The sequence below is a fragment of the Rhinatrema bivittatum genome, chromosome 2 (assembly GCF_901001135.1).
Source record: "Rhinatrema bivittatum chromosome 2, aRhiBiv1.1, whole genome shotgun sequence".
Taxonomy (NCBI): Eukaryota; Metazoa; Chordata; class Amphibia; order Gymnophiona; family Rhinatrematidae; genus Rhinatrema; species Rhinatrema bivittatum.
Genome location: NC_042616.1, coordinates 726,838,255 through 726,853,173, shown reverse-complemented (window position 1 = coordinate 726,853,173; position 14,919 = coordinate 726,838,255). Strand labels below are relative to the sequence as shown.

The following is a 14,919-nucleotide window of genomic DNA, read 5'->3' as shown; positions in this document are numbered from 1 at the left end:
GGCCCAGATGGGTACACCATGGAGTTTTTCAAGCTTCTGGAGGGACAAGTTTCTCGCTCCCTGTCCCAGGCATATACAGCACTTATAGCCCAGGGTTCATTCCCAGAACATACTAACATGGCGTATAATACTCTTATCCAGAAACCTAGTAAAGACCCCTTTTCTCCACAATCATATCGACCAATATCCCTTCTAAATTATGATCATAAATTATTGGCCAAAATAATGGCAGACTGCCTGGCCCTGGTGTTACCCTTCCTTATCGGTGATCATCAGGTGGGGTTCGTACGCAAACGCTATGCTTTGGCTAATATCTGCAAAATGTTGACCGCAATGACCATCTGTCAGCAAATGTCCACCCCCTACCTGGCTATTAGTTTCGACGCTGATAAAGCCTTTGATAGGGTGAAATGGTCATATCTTTTTCATGTTATACAAAAGATGGGTATTGGGGGGGTTTTCTCAGATGTTCTTCAACTTTTATATCATGACCCACAGGCGTTGGTGACGGCCAATGGATCGCAGTCTGAGATTTTTTCAGTGACACGTGGCACTAGGCAGGGGTGTCCTCTATCTCCTTTGCTATTTGTTTTAGAGTTAGAACCTCTCCTACAAGCTATAGAACTTGATTATGGAATACGGGGCGTTCGCATTGGGTCTTACATTTTTAAATGTGTGGCTTTTGCTGATGATTTGTTGGTGTTTATTACTAAACCCCATGCCTCCCTGCCCATAAGAAAATGCCATACTGGGTCAGACCAAGGGTCCATCAAGCCCAGCATCCTGTTTCCAACAGTGGCCAATTCAGGCCATAAGAACCTGGCAAGTACCCAAAAACTAAGTCTATTCCATGTAACCATTGCTAATAGCAGTGGCTATTCTCTAAGTGAACTTAGTAGCAGGTAATGGACTTCTCCTCCAAGAACTTATCCAATCCTTTTTTAAACACAGCTATATTAACTGCACTAACCACATCCTCCGGCAACAAATTCCAGAGTCTAATTGTGCGATGAGTAAAAAAGAACTTTCTCCGATTAGTTTTAAATGTGCCCCATGCTAACTTCATGGAGTGCCCCCTAGTCTTTCTACTATCCGAAAGAGTAAATAACCGATTCACATCTACCCGTTCTAGATCTCTCATGATTTTAAACACCTCTATCATATCCCCCCTCAGTCGTCTCTTCTCCAAGCTGAAAAGTCCTAACCTCTTTAGTCTTTCCTCATAGGGGAGTTGTTCCATTCCCCTTATCATTTTGGTAGCCCTTCTCTGTACCTTCTCCATCGCAATTATATCTTTTTTGAGATGCGGCGACCAGAATTGTATACAGTATTCAAGGTGCGGTCTCACCATGGAGCGATGCAGAGGCATTATGACATTTTCCGTTTTATTCACCATTCCCTTTCTAATAATTCCCAACATTCTGTTTGCTTTTTTGACTGCCGCAGCACACTGTACCGACGATTTCAATGTGTTATCCACTATGACACCTAGATCTCTTTCTTGGGTTGTAGCACCTAATATGGAACCCAACATTGTGTAATTATAGCATGGGTTATTTTTCCCTATATGCATCACCTTGCACTTATCCACATTAAATTTCATCTGCCATTTGGATGCCCAATTTTCCAGTCTCACAAGGTCTTCCTGCAATTTATCACAATCTGCTTGTGGTTTGACTACTCTGAACAATTTTGTGTCATCTGCAAATTTGATTATCTCACTCGTCGTATTTCTTTCCAGATCATTTATAAATATATTGAAAAGTAAGGGTCCCAATACAGATCCCTGAGGCACTCCACTGTCCACTCCCTTCCACTGAGAAAATTGCCCATTTAATCCTACTCTCTGTTTCCTGTCTTTTAGCCAGTTTGCCATCCACGAAAGGACATCGCCACCTATCCCATGACTTTTTACTTTTCCTAGAAGCCTCTCATGAGGAACTTTGTCAAACGCCTTCTGAAAATCCAAGTATACTATATCTACCGGTTCACCTTTATCCACATGTTTATTAACTCCTTCAAAAAAGTGAAGCAGATTTGTGAGGCAAGACTTGCCCTGGGTAAAGCCGTGCTGACTTTGTTCCATTAAACCATGTCTTTCTATATGTTCTGTGATTTTGATGTTTAGAACACTTTCCACTATTTTTCCTGGCACTGAAGTCAGGCTAACCGGTCTGTAGTTTCCCGGATCGCCCCTGGAGCCCTTTTTAAATATTGGGGTTACATTTGCTATCCTCCAGTCTTCAGGTACAATGGATGATTTTAATGATAAGTTACAAATTTTTACTAATAGGTCTGAAATTTCATTTTTTAGAAATTTCATTTTTTAGTTCCTTCAGAACTCTGGGGTGTATACCATCCGGTCCAGGTGATTTACTACTCTTCAGTTTGTCAATCAGGCCTACCACATCTTCTAGGTTCACCGTGATTTGATTCAGTCCATCTGAATCATTACCCATGAAAACCTTCTCCATTACGGGTACCTCCCCAACATCCTCTTCAGTAAACACCGAAGCAAAGAAATCATTTAATCTTTCCGCGATGGCCTTATCTTCTCTAAGTGCCCCTTTAACCCCTCGATCATCTAACGGTCCAACTGACTCCCTCACAGGCTTTCTGCTTCGGATATATTTAAAAAAGTTTTTACTGTGAGTTTTTGCCTCTACAGCCAACTTCTTTTCAAATTCTCTCTTAGCCTGTCTTATCAATGTCTTACATTTAACTTGCCAATGTTTATGCTTTATCCTATTTTCTTCTGTTGGATCCTTCTTCCTTTAATACATATTATTCGAGATCCTGGATACCCGTCGAAAACAGCGTTGTAATATTGAAGGAGTCATTTCGAAGTCCCCATCTTGAGTCCATTTAGCTGCCAGCATGGAAGTGACATCCGTCTGCCCATGTTACTGAACCTGATGGGAATTTTTGGAGGATTTTCGGGCCTCAAGCTTAATGAATCCAAATCGGCCGCTTTAGCGTTCCCTGCAGAATTACGGGCCCAGTGGCAGGGTTCATTTCCCTTACATTGGGCGGGAAACGATATTCACTACTTGGGGATGTCTCTCCCCTCTAATCCCAATCAGATTTACCAAGTGAATGTCCCTGCATTACTTCGACACTCCATAGACTTATTAAAAACCTGGGGAGGCCTCCCGATTTCCCTTAGTGGCCGAATAAATTTGTTCAAGATGACCATCTTGCCCAAATGGCTGTATCTTTTTCAAAATTTACCAGTTTGGTTGTTGCGGCGGGATCTGAATACCTTAAATTCAGCCATTAACCGATTTATTTGGCGGGGTCATAAGTCCCGGATACAATTCTCTTGGCTGCAGTTGCCCCTGGGAGGGGGAGGCCTGGGACTTCCAGATATAGCTCTTTACAACTTAGCCTGTAACCTGCGGATCATTTGAGATTGGTTGTTAAATCAATCCCACTTTACCCCATTGGCTTTTGATGAAGCGGTAATGTACCCCCGCAGTCCACAGTATCTATTACAATCCTCTGCCGCACACCTTCCCTCTTTTTTCTCCAAATTGGCGTTGCTCAAACCCATTCGTCTATCTTGGGTGTGGCTAACCAAAAGGTTGGGAATTACTAAATTGTGTGCTTATTTTCTCCCCCTTATAGGGAATGATGATTTTTCACCTGGATCCCAATCACGCTCCTTCAGGGAATGGTCAGCCAAGGGTGTTAAGTATCTGGGGCATTTGCTCACTCCTGAAGGTCAGATATTAGACTGGGCAGATTTTGCCCGTCTTTATGATTTGGGGGCTAGCCATATTTTTCCCTAATTGCAAACCTGACAGTATATTACTGCTTTACCAGAGGTCTCTAAACTCCCTGAGGAATTTATGGCTCTAGATCAGGTGTTCCAATTTAAAGGTTCTAAGATACCTTCGATGTCTACTTACTATAAATATCTTCACCATAAGACGTGGACGGATGTCACTTCCATGCTGGCAGCTAAATGGACTCAAGATGGGGACTTTGAAATGACTCCTTCAATATTACAACGCTGTTTCCGACGGGTATCCAGGATCTCGAATAATATGTATTAAAGGGAGATGCAATTTAAATTTTTAAACCACGTGTATGTTTCCCCTCAGGTGGCTTGCCAATTGACTTTACAATCCTCTGCATCCTGCCTACGTTGCCCATCTAAGGTGGGCACCCTATCACATGTTTTTTGGTCTTGTCCTCTGGTATGTCGTTTTTGGCGCAGAGTGGCCGATTATCTAGTGGAACTTCTAGATGTGGCCTTTCCCATTTCCCCAATGTGGTTGTTGTTTGGATGCATTTCCCCTATTCGGATTCAAGATCCTGGATCCCGTCTTCTCTTACAAAAAGCTGGTTTGGTGGGAAAGAAGGTGATCCTTTCCACTTGACGCTACGCACATCCTCCTTCATAATGGGCATGGAGAAACCACTTTCACGCACTTATGGAGATGGAAAATATGACATCCCGACATACTCCATGTCGCAGACGACTCTTTCTTCAGACTTGGCAATCTTATATACAACACCTATCACCTCGTGCTCATAGTTTGGTTCTGAATGACTGATTCCTGGTTGGACTGGCAATACCAATAGACTTTTTTTTTTTTTCATTTTTGTTTGTTGTGGATTGGATTCATCTTATCTGCTGATTGATTTGGGAATGGAATTGGGTGGGTGCAATAACGGGACTTGGGAATGTGTGGTGGGGAGGGATTTCACATGTTGCTGTTGGGGTTCTACCAATTACAGTTTGGTTCTGTTCTATTGATGTTGGGTCAGAACAAACCCCATTAATGCTGTGTTGATATTTTGGCTGTAAGAACAAAACCAATAAAAATTGTTGACTAATAAATTCCCTTCTAACACACTGATTCATATTTAGCGTGGATTATTACCATCTGAATACTGTTCTTTAACCTATGTGAAATGAATTGGTGGATTTATTGCAGTCCCTGTTGGTCAAGTGTCTACATCCCATTAATACCACCAACAACTGGTTAATCTCCTCCTCTGCATCACTTGCATTTTTCACCTGTTCTTTCTTTAACTCTGTCCGTAGTTCTCATAATTATTTTCTTTCAAGAATTCTCAAATTGGAGATTAGTTTATCTTTGTAATTTGTTCAAAAACATTTTCAGCATAATAGGGAATAGTTTTTGGAGAAATGAAATACTTTCAGTGAATTCTATATAATTTTATTTCCTTGAAATTTCTTTGAAATCAAAAGTATAAATATAGTTCAAGACTTAGCCAGACAACCCCTGTGTTTACATTTCTCTGCCTGCTGAATGGTTGTGTTTTAGCAATGTAAGTCATTATATGGGTAAAACGTAGCTGGGTAAAAAAAGGGCAGGACAGAAGCTTTCCAGGACATGGTTTACATTTATCCAGCTAGCACTAAATTTCAGCGCTAGCCAGGTAAAGTTCTCCAGCAAACTCCAGTTGGCAAAAATTCAGTCCTAAAGTTGGGCAGACAAATGCCACTCCTGACAAAAATAAAAAAAAGAAACACAAGCGGCTGAGATGTCACAGTGTGCCCCACTCCCTCCCGCTCCCCCCAATTAAATCTTTATGTAGTGGCAAACAGCCCCGATACCAGCTCCCGCCAATTAATATTTATAAGGTGGCAAACAGCCCCGATCCCTTGACTCCCCACAATAAATCTTTACGTAGTGGCAAGCAGCCCCGATCTCAGCCGCTGCCCACAATAAATCTTTATGTAGTGGGGAAGAAGCCCACTCCCTCCCCACTAATTCCACCGCATCCCCACTTCAAAATCCATCCCCCACTTCCCAACCCCCAAAAGAGTCAACTAAGCCAGCGGGAGGAGAGGTTTTTGTGGAGGTAAGGCAGAGAGCTATATCAGCATTTAATATTCATTTATTCACTTCACTGGTTTTCTGATTGGTCCTTTCACTGACAGCTGTCAATTAAAGGACCAATCCGTATTCAGAAAGTTGGGGAGGAATCGGGGATGATTTATGGGGCGGGGGGATCAGGGCTAATCATCCACTCCATAAATTATGCCAAAATTCAATAAGGTGGCTAAGAGCTAAATTACCCAGATAATTTTATCTAGGTAACTTTAGCTAAGTATATTCAGTGAGAGATTTGTCCCACTGAATATTTGGCTAAAGTTATCTGGGTAACTTTACCCAGATAATGTTGCTGCTGGCTGGCTTATTGAATACTGACACTGGTCTTCTTTTCCCCCATAATTTTCTGGGACTACATTCCTCTGTTTTTTCTCTGGAGTTACCACATTGGCTCCTAGGGTTAGCTTTCTTTCTGAAGCAAATGTGTCATTTTTGAACTAGCTGTTTCCTCCATCTCCGTCAGTCAGTATCAGGGCTGGGATCTGTTGCCAGAAGTCCTACTTTATATCCCCTTCCACCTTATGGGGCGGATTTTAAAAGCCCTGCTCGCGTAAATCCGCCCGGATTTACGCGAGCAGGGCCTTGCGCGCCGGCGCGCCTATTTTCCATAGGCCTGCCGGCACGCGCAGAGCCCCGGGACTCGCGTAAGTCCCGGGGTTTTTCGAGGGGGGCGTGTCGGGGGCGTGTCAGGGGCGGGGCCGATCGGCGCGGCATTTTGGAGGCGGGACGCGGCGTTTTGGGGGCAGGCCCGGGGGCGTGGTTTCGGGCCGGGCGGTCCGGGGGCGTGGTCGCGCCCTCCGGAACCGTCCCCGGATCGCGTCTCCGCGCGCCAGCAGCCCGCTGGCGCGCGTGGATTTACGTCTCCCTCTGGGAGGCGTAAATCCAGGCATAAAGGTAGGGGGGGTTTAGATAGGGCCGGGGGGGTGGGTTAGGTAGAGGAAGGGAGGGAATGGAGACAGGCTGCGCGGCTCGGCGCGTGCCGGCTGCCCAAAATCGGCAGCCTTGCGCGCGCCGATCCAGGATTTTAGCAGATACGCGCGTATCTACTAAAATCCAGCGTACTTTTGTTTGCGCCTGGTACGCCAACAAAAGTACGCGAAGGCGCACTTTTTTAAAATCTACCCCAAAATTTATTACTGAGCTGGGAATGCTGCAGTCATGGGCCCTGAATCTGACCACTCGGTGTTTTCCTTAAGACATGACCATGACTCTCTCCTATCAGGGGCTGTAAACGTGGCCTCTGCAACATCCCAAGTCTTGGCCAACCCAGACATCAGAAGACTTGAGCCAAGGATCAAACTGAGGACTTTCTGCATGGCAGTGCACAGCACTTCCCAGCCAAACCCGAAAATAAGGTCAGTGCTTTGTTCTTAAAACTGCTTCCTCTCGGCCACTCGCTGTTATAAGCGCACAGTGCAAGCCGCAGTGGCAATGAAACAAAAGTTGTAGTTGGAATAAAAGGCACATGTTTTGTCATTAATAAGCTCCACAATTAGCTCTTTATAATATTTAATATTGAAAGAGATGCATTCTAATATGAAACAGCCTCAAGATTTGAGAACAATAAAATCTAATGAGAAGGGTTGAAATTTTGTACCTTGTTTGAGCGTAAAGACACTCGGCCTCCACATCGCGCACAGAATTTTGTTTGGCAATACGAACAGTTATGGCCACAGCCATCAGCAAATTTTGTTTTGTGGCAGATTCCACAGGTGGGGGCATCGCCCTTCTGCTCCTGCTGCTGCTGTGCTTCTTCACCTATCTTCTTCACCTGCTCCTTATACATCTCAAACTGCTGGTGCAATTTCCTGTGAAAGAGAGGCGATCAATTAACACCTATTGTAATAAAACACCAGGTGAAAGTTTCCTCAGACTTCCTGTCAGAGGAGAAATACAAAGGCATAGTAGAAAAAAAACAGCAGAAATTCATGACAATATAATGATGAAATGGACATCATAACATGCTCCTAATTGCTCTGTTATTAATTTTCAGACAAATCTGCCTTTCACTTATAGTTTGATCGGGCATGCATAAAAATACATGTGCTTGTTCAGCTTTACTACACTAGAAAACAAAACATGTGCTTATAATGGATCCTACAAGTTACTTTTTAACTATGTAAAGCCTGAACACCAAATATCTCTATGATCAACAGGGGGCAAGTTTAATAGAGTTCACAATTTAACCAAATACAATGAGCTAACTGATAATAGTTCAGCAATGTTAACAATCTATATAAATAAAAATGTAAATGTTCGTTTGTTCAAAATCTTAAATCTCCGAAAGTTCTTCACCGATTGCTTTGAAATTTTGACACAACGTTGCATTCGAATACGCTCGTGTTTTTATATATCTATATTATATAGATGTCACACCTGTGACAGGTAAAATATGCTTTTTTGGAAAAACAGTGCCATCTGTTGGATGTACAAGCAACACACGCTATCTACAATATATATGGGCTCTGACCGACGGCCCACAAATATGCAGTAGAGAGCAGCTCTACCGCGCATGTGTGGACCATTGAGCTCTGCGCTACGTGCTGGGTGTCACAGAGGGGAGGAGGAAAGCGCAGACGAATCGCCGCTCAGAGAAATGGCTCAACCCATTCCTCCCCTGCTGGGGAAGGGAGTAGGGGCTGCAGGACAGTTACACACAGGAGGAGGACAGAGTAGAAGAGTCACCGAGCCAGTCCGTCCACGCCGGGGAAGGGGGAGAGGGAGTTGGGATGGCTGGAGCAGAGCAAATGCAGTAGAAAGCAGCTGTGAAGAGATCACAAGCAGCTGCAGCCAAAGCAGCCAAAGCACAAAGAGCTGAACAGTGAACAGCTCGCCCTCCTCCCCCGCCCCCTGAGTCCCGCAGATAAGGAGAAGCCAAGTAAATATCCCCAACTGCGAGGGGGGGGAGGGGGAAGGCAGTGCTGTCAACCCGCCCGTGGGTCTCAGCCACCACGAGAAGAGTTTACATGGGCATCGCTCCACCCCCACTCCCAGCAAAGCACCGTGACGAAAGTGAAAGCCAGATCCCTGCTCCCTCCTCCCTCTCAAGCCCCCAATTGGATTTCTTAAAGGCACAGGTCTCCCAGAAAGAGCAAAGTAAGCTAGGCAACGTGTCCCAAATCTGTTGCAGTGCCTGCCGCCTGCCCTTTGTGAGGGGGAGTGGGGACGGAGTGTTTTTCTCACTCTCCCAGACACAACTGGCGTGGGAACTTTGCAAGCTCTTGCGAGTGCAGAGCAAAGACTTAGGTGAGGAGGGGACAAAAATCCTACCCGTTTTAACTGTGTGAGAGAGAAGTGTGGTAATGTGCGCTGAAGGCGAGTGTGAGTGTCAGAGAGAGAGGGAGACTACGTGAGGGATTGTGTATGTGTGTGAGAGGGATTGGGTGTGCGTGTGTGACGGACAGAGGGAGAGTGTATGTGCAAGAGAGAGAGAGAGAGGAAGCCTATGTAGGGGGCTGTATGAGAAAGAGATTCTCTACCCTCCCCCCCCCAGCTCTCCACTTATAGGTTACAGTGGAAGGGGTTCAGTGTAGAGGGGAATGGGAGAGCAAAGGAGTTGGGGCCTGTAAGGATAGAGTGAAAGGGGTCTGAGCCTGTCCCTCCGCCACCGGGGAAGGGGGGAGGGAGTTGGGATAGCAGGACCATTACGTCTCGCAAGATCCCCCTCGGCCACCACTGCAGCTCCTACCACTGCCGCCTCTGGCTCTTTGTGGTGCTGGGGGGGGGAGGAAAGGAGTAGAGCAAAGACGTAGGAGGAGAGGGGACAAAAATCTCATCCTTTTAACGGGCTTAACGGCTTGGACTATATATTTTACGATTCCATTTCAATGTTTCCGATTGCATTGTTAAATTGAATTTTCATAGATTTCGATTTATTTTCATTTTGATTTAATTATTTCGTGTGACATTGCGTTGGAACTGAGCTGTGTCGTTTACCATACCGTTCATTTAGTGAGTATAATTGATGTTTTTTCTTTTTTCATTCTTTTTCATTTCTAGAATTATGCGGTTTACATCTAGATACGGATTGCTTCTCACATGGACAATTATATGTTGCATGTTCTAGAGTCGGCAAACCAGACAATCTCTATATCTGCACAGACAATGGAACAACAAAAAATACTGTATACCCACAAGCATTGTGAAATTAAACATGTTCGAAATGTGCGCTTTCTCTTTTCTTTCTTTTCCATTTAACCAGACTGAGCCACATCAATGCGTGGCCGGGCACAGCTAGTAATTACATAAAAATATTTCTTCAACAGATGAACAGAAGGTCGGTGTTTACCATTTATACAGGGACTCCTTGGCTGATGATGATTCCCTATAGCACGGCTCTCTGAAAGCCGTTTCAGTCTTCACCACTTCTGCACACCCCATACTCACCCCTGTCCCAAAGACTTATTTACCTCAATCACTCCTCCTTAACAACAGTTACTTCTCCCTCAACTCTAGCCAGATCAATTCAATTCCCTCCTGACAGTATGCACTGTCTGAATTCCAATCAGTCTTCCCCAAAGAAGAAGAAAAAAATCTTTAAAGGATCAGTTAATCCACCTACTTTGCAAATATATCTGCGACTTAAGACAAACGTTAACCGTCTGGCTAAACACTATAATAAATGCCATATTAACCCAAGGATCCCTGCCACTCTCACTAAAACAAGCTATAACCAAATCTATTTGGAAGAAACCTGACTGATCCAAAAATAGTTGACAACTATTGTCCAGTTTCCAGCCTGCCCTTTCTATCCAAAATATATATTTATTTATTTAAAACTTATAATCTGCTATATATATATTAATTCACACTATAAAACATATATAGAACATACACATACACTAATATGATATAAAATGACCCATAGTTAAAACTGAAAATTAAAATATCACTATGCATTAATATACACTTCATATATCATACAAATTACTGCAATTGTGTTATCAATCAGAATACACCTTTGAGAAAAAAGGCTTTAACCAATATTTGGAACTTCAGATAATTCCTTCTCACACTGTAACTCATATGGTAAGTCATTCCTTCATATAGAGCCTGCAACAGAAAAAGTCTTAGACCTAGACAACTATAATTTAAACTCCATAAGTGTTACAAATCCCGGCCACGGAACTCCACAGCCGGGCTCTCACCTCACTTCCAGCATGCTCCAGGCTCCTCGCGGCATTCCCCCGCTCCTCTCAGGGCCGCGGCTGGGCCTCTCCGCTATGGCGTCTCCATGAGGGAGACGCTGCAGAGCTCTGCTCTCTAACCCCACTTCCTAGGCGCACGCGCACACAGGAGGCCAAAATTTAAAGGACCAGCTGCGGGAAACTGAAGCTCGGCCCTCTGAGTGACGTCAGACGCCGGCAGATATATATAGCCAGCACCAGCTTCCAATCCCTTGCCTTGCAACGAGGTTCACTCTTCCGAGTCACTAGTTGCTGCGTTCCTGATCCAGATCCTGCTGTTCCTGATCCAGATCCTGCTGTTCCTGTTCCAGTTCTTGCCTCCATATCCTCACTCCTGTCCCGGATTTCTCTCAGCTTGTCTTCCTGGTTCCTGACTTTGGCTTTGCTCCTGGTACTTCGTGTCTGCTGCCCATCCTGATCCTTAGTTCATCTCTGGCCTTCACTGTTCTTCTGCCTGTCCCGACTCCTGGTCTGTTTCTTCACTGTGCTCTTCTGCCACCTGCCTCAACCCGGATTTCTCTTCAGACCTTTCTCTTCCAGGAGACCGCACCTAAGTCCAAGTGGCCCGGGTCCCCAAGGGCTCCTCCTGGGGGGGATCTCTGGCTTCCAGTGGTGAAGCTCCAGTTGGTCTACTGGCCTTGATCCACCTCCCGGCTATGGACTTTGCTGTGGATCATCCCTCAGCACCCCTCACATCATCTCCTAGTCGGCCCAAGGGTCCACGTCATAACAGTAAGTAGTGAAACAGTCAACAAAAATTGGAACATAGATTGTAATGAACAAGATGGAACATACCAAATCACTCTGTCAATAAGACGGAAAGATTCCAGACAAATAGCCTATGTAACAAGGTATAAACCTTAAATAAAGAGCCCTGGGCATTAGGCAACCAACATAGTTCCTTCATAAACAATGTAATGTTCACCCCTCAATGCAAACCATAAAGAGACCATACTGCAGCGTTTTGTACAAATTGTAACACCCTTACCAAATACTTTGGCAGCCCAGTATATAATGAATTTCAATAGTCAATGGTACTAAGCACTATTGCTTGGCCTACCAACCAAAATTCCATAGTGACAAAAAGTTTCTTAATGGCTGTAACAACCTCAATTTTTAAAAGGCAATTCTTGCCACATTTTTAACATGATTTTTCATAGACATTTTAGAATCAATAACAATGCCCATTTGCGGTCCACTTCCAAATCCTAGACTTCCTAAAAGAGGGCAATATCCTCCATTCTTCTTAATCAAGGTCCAGGAAAGGTCACTAAACAGAATCTGCCTTATTAGCCATAGCCAAAAATATTAAAATGAATGCCGACCAAATCCCTCCTAGTCCTACTATATCTCTCTGCCACCTTTGACACCATCGATTGCAACTTTCCTATTACTACACTTATGCAATATTGGGATTGAAGGCACAGTCCTTAAATGATTTGAATCTCTCCTGGATAAAATGACTCAATCTGTATTATGGACCAGTGACTCATCCTTATCCAAAGACCTCACATCTGTGGAGTACCTCATTGTTCAGTGCTTTCCCCAATCCTTTTCAACATTTACATTCTTCCAATCTGTGACCTCATCTAGATCTTCAACACTGAGTACCACCTTTTTGCTAACGACATCCAAGTCTGCATCAAGATAGGATCAGACCAAACTTCTTCCATTGTCAATCTTAATCACTGCCTTACAGCAATAGCCCAAGGGCTCAATAACTACAAACTCAAACTCAACCTCTCCAAATCTGAACTTTTCTGGCTAAGCCAACAAAAGTACCCTTTACTATCCCTGCCCTCCCTTTCAGAAATTCCCTTATAACTTAAGGATTTAATGTGAAGTTTGTTGGTTCAACTTAACCAAAACCTTACAATGGAAACCCACATCTCAAAAGTGGTAAGGACCTTCTTCATGCTTCTGCATTGGATTTGCAAACTTTGCAACTATTTCAATAAACATAACCATGCCACTATGATACATGCATTAATAATCAGTTATACTGACTGCTGTAATTCTCTGATCCACTAAATATTTACAAAAAGAACCCAAAATAGGTAATACCAGAATAAAAAAAAGAAATAGAAAACAAATATCATATACAAGAGAACTTCATATAAAAGAGCTTTTAGGAAAGCATTCTGATCAAACCTACTCTGGTTTATAAATCATTCCACATACAAAACTATTACCTCCAAATTTTAATCATAGGTCTCAATCCATTTTTATGAAAAATGTTTTTCGTTTTGCAATTTAAAAGTCTGTGATCAAATGAGTACCTATCTTATATAAATTCCACTGTAAAATCCTTTAGTAATAGATCTTCTTAATGCAGGGCACTGCATTAATTTCAATAAAAATGCCAACTCTAACAAGCTGCCCTGCCCGACACTGGCCCTATTTCGTTGAATTCTTCAGGGCCTTCGTGATCCATATCTAGATGAACACTCAACTTTCAGCTGCCATTTTTATCAGCTCTCCAGCATCTCACAACATAATCTCAAATGCCTCCAAACTTTACAAACTACAATTGCTAGAATTCTAGTAATGGCCAAAACAACTGACCACTTAAAGCCAATCTTACGTCAACTGCACTGGCTCCCAGTTGAAAACAGGATACAACTCAAAATTCTTTGCTTTGTCTTCAGATGTATAAACATGGCCCCCGAGTGTCTCTCCAAGCTTCTGTTCTTTTACACACCCACAAGAGAACTTTGTTCTTCTCAAATGGCCCTCTTATCCTATCCTACTCTGTCTTACACCAAACTTACTTGTACCAGACTTTGTGCATTCGGCTGCTATGCCCCAAAATGATTGAACAAGATACCACTATCCCTATGCCTTCAGACATCTTATCTTATCTTCAGGAAAAGAGCCAAGGCTCGGCTATTTAGCCAGGTCTTTCCTTAAATTCCATTTCAAAAACTGTGACGAACTCAGGTAAATGTAAAGGAAATTTAGCTATAAATTTGATTGCAATCTGCCTACAGACCAACTTGGTAAAGGCAGAATATCAAATGTTTATAAATAAATAAATAAAAAATATATATAGAAACATAGAAATGACGGCAGAAGAAGATCAAACGGTCCATCCAGTCTACCCAGCAAGCTTTCACACTTATTTTTTTTTTCATACTTTCTGTTACTCTTGTCCCTTTAAATAACATTTTGGTTCTATTTCCCTTCCACCCCCGCCATCGTAGATAGCAGTGCTGGAGCTGCATCTAAGTGAAGTATGTAGCTAATTGGTTTGGGGAAGTAAAAAAGCAAGCTACTCCCACGCTTGTTTAGCCAGCCTGTGCAATTCAGTCCTTGTTGGTAGTTGTCTGAATATAAATCATCTTTTCTTCATCCCCCCTGCCTTTGAAGCAGAGAGCTATGCTGGATATGCATTGGCTTATTTGGTTTGGGGTACTAACTGCCGTAACAAGCAAGCTACTCCCCTGCCTTTATGTGGATGCAAATCCTTTTTTCCACATTTCCTCTTGCTGTTGAAGCATAGAGCAGTGTTGGAGTCGCATTAACTGTGTATATGTTTATTGAATAAGGATATTAATCTCCAGGTAGTAGCTGTCATTCCCACAAGCCACCCCCATGCCTCTTTTCTTCATTCACATCCTCTAGACTTTATGGATCCACAGTATTTATCCCACGCCCCTTTGAAATCCTTCACAGTTTTGGTCTTCAAAACTTCCTCTGGAAGGGCGTTCCAGGCATCCACCACCCTCTCCGTGAAGAAATACTTCCTGACATTGGTTCTGAGTCTTCCTCCCTGGAGTTTTAAATCGTGACCCCTGGTTCTGCTGATTTTTTTTGCAATGGAAAAGGTTTGTCGCTGTCTTTGGATCATTAAAACCTTT

At 43.4% G+C, this 14,919-nt stretch overlaps 1 protein-coding gene across 1 annotated transcript in view; it reads right to left on the bottom strand.

Moving 5' to 3' along the window:
- Positions 1 to 7,443: 7,443 nt before the first annotated feature.
- LOC115083394 (regulating synaptic membrane exocytosis protein 2-like) overlaps positions 7,444 to 14,919 on the bottom strand; it is a 329,531-nt gene continuing 322,055 nt past the window's right edge. The window contains exon 2 of the mRNA XM_029587200.1: positions 7,444 to 7,681. Coding sequence (XP_029443060.1) covers positions 7,444 to 7,681 — 238 coding nt within the window. The remainder of the gene's footprint in view (positions 7,682 to 14,919) is intronic.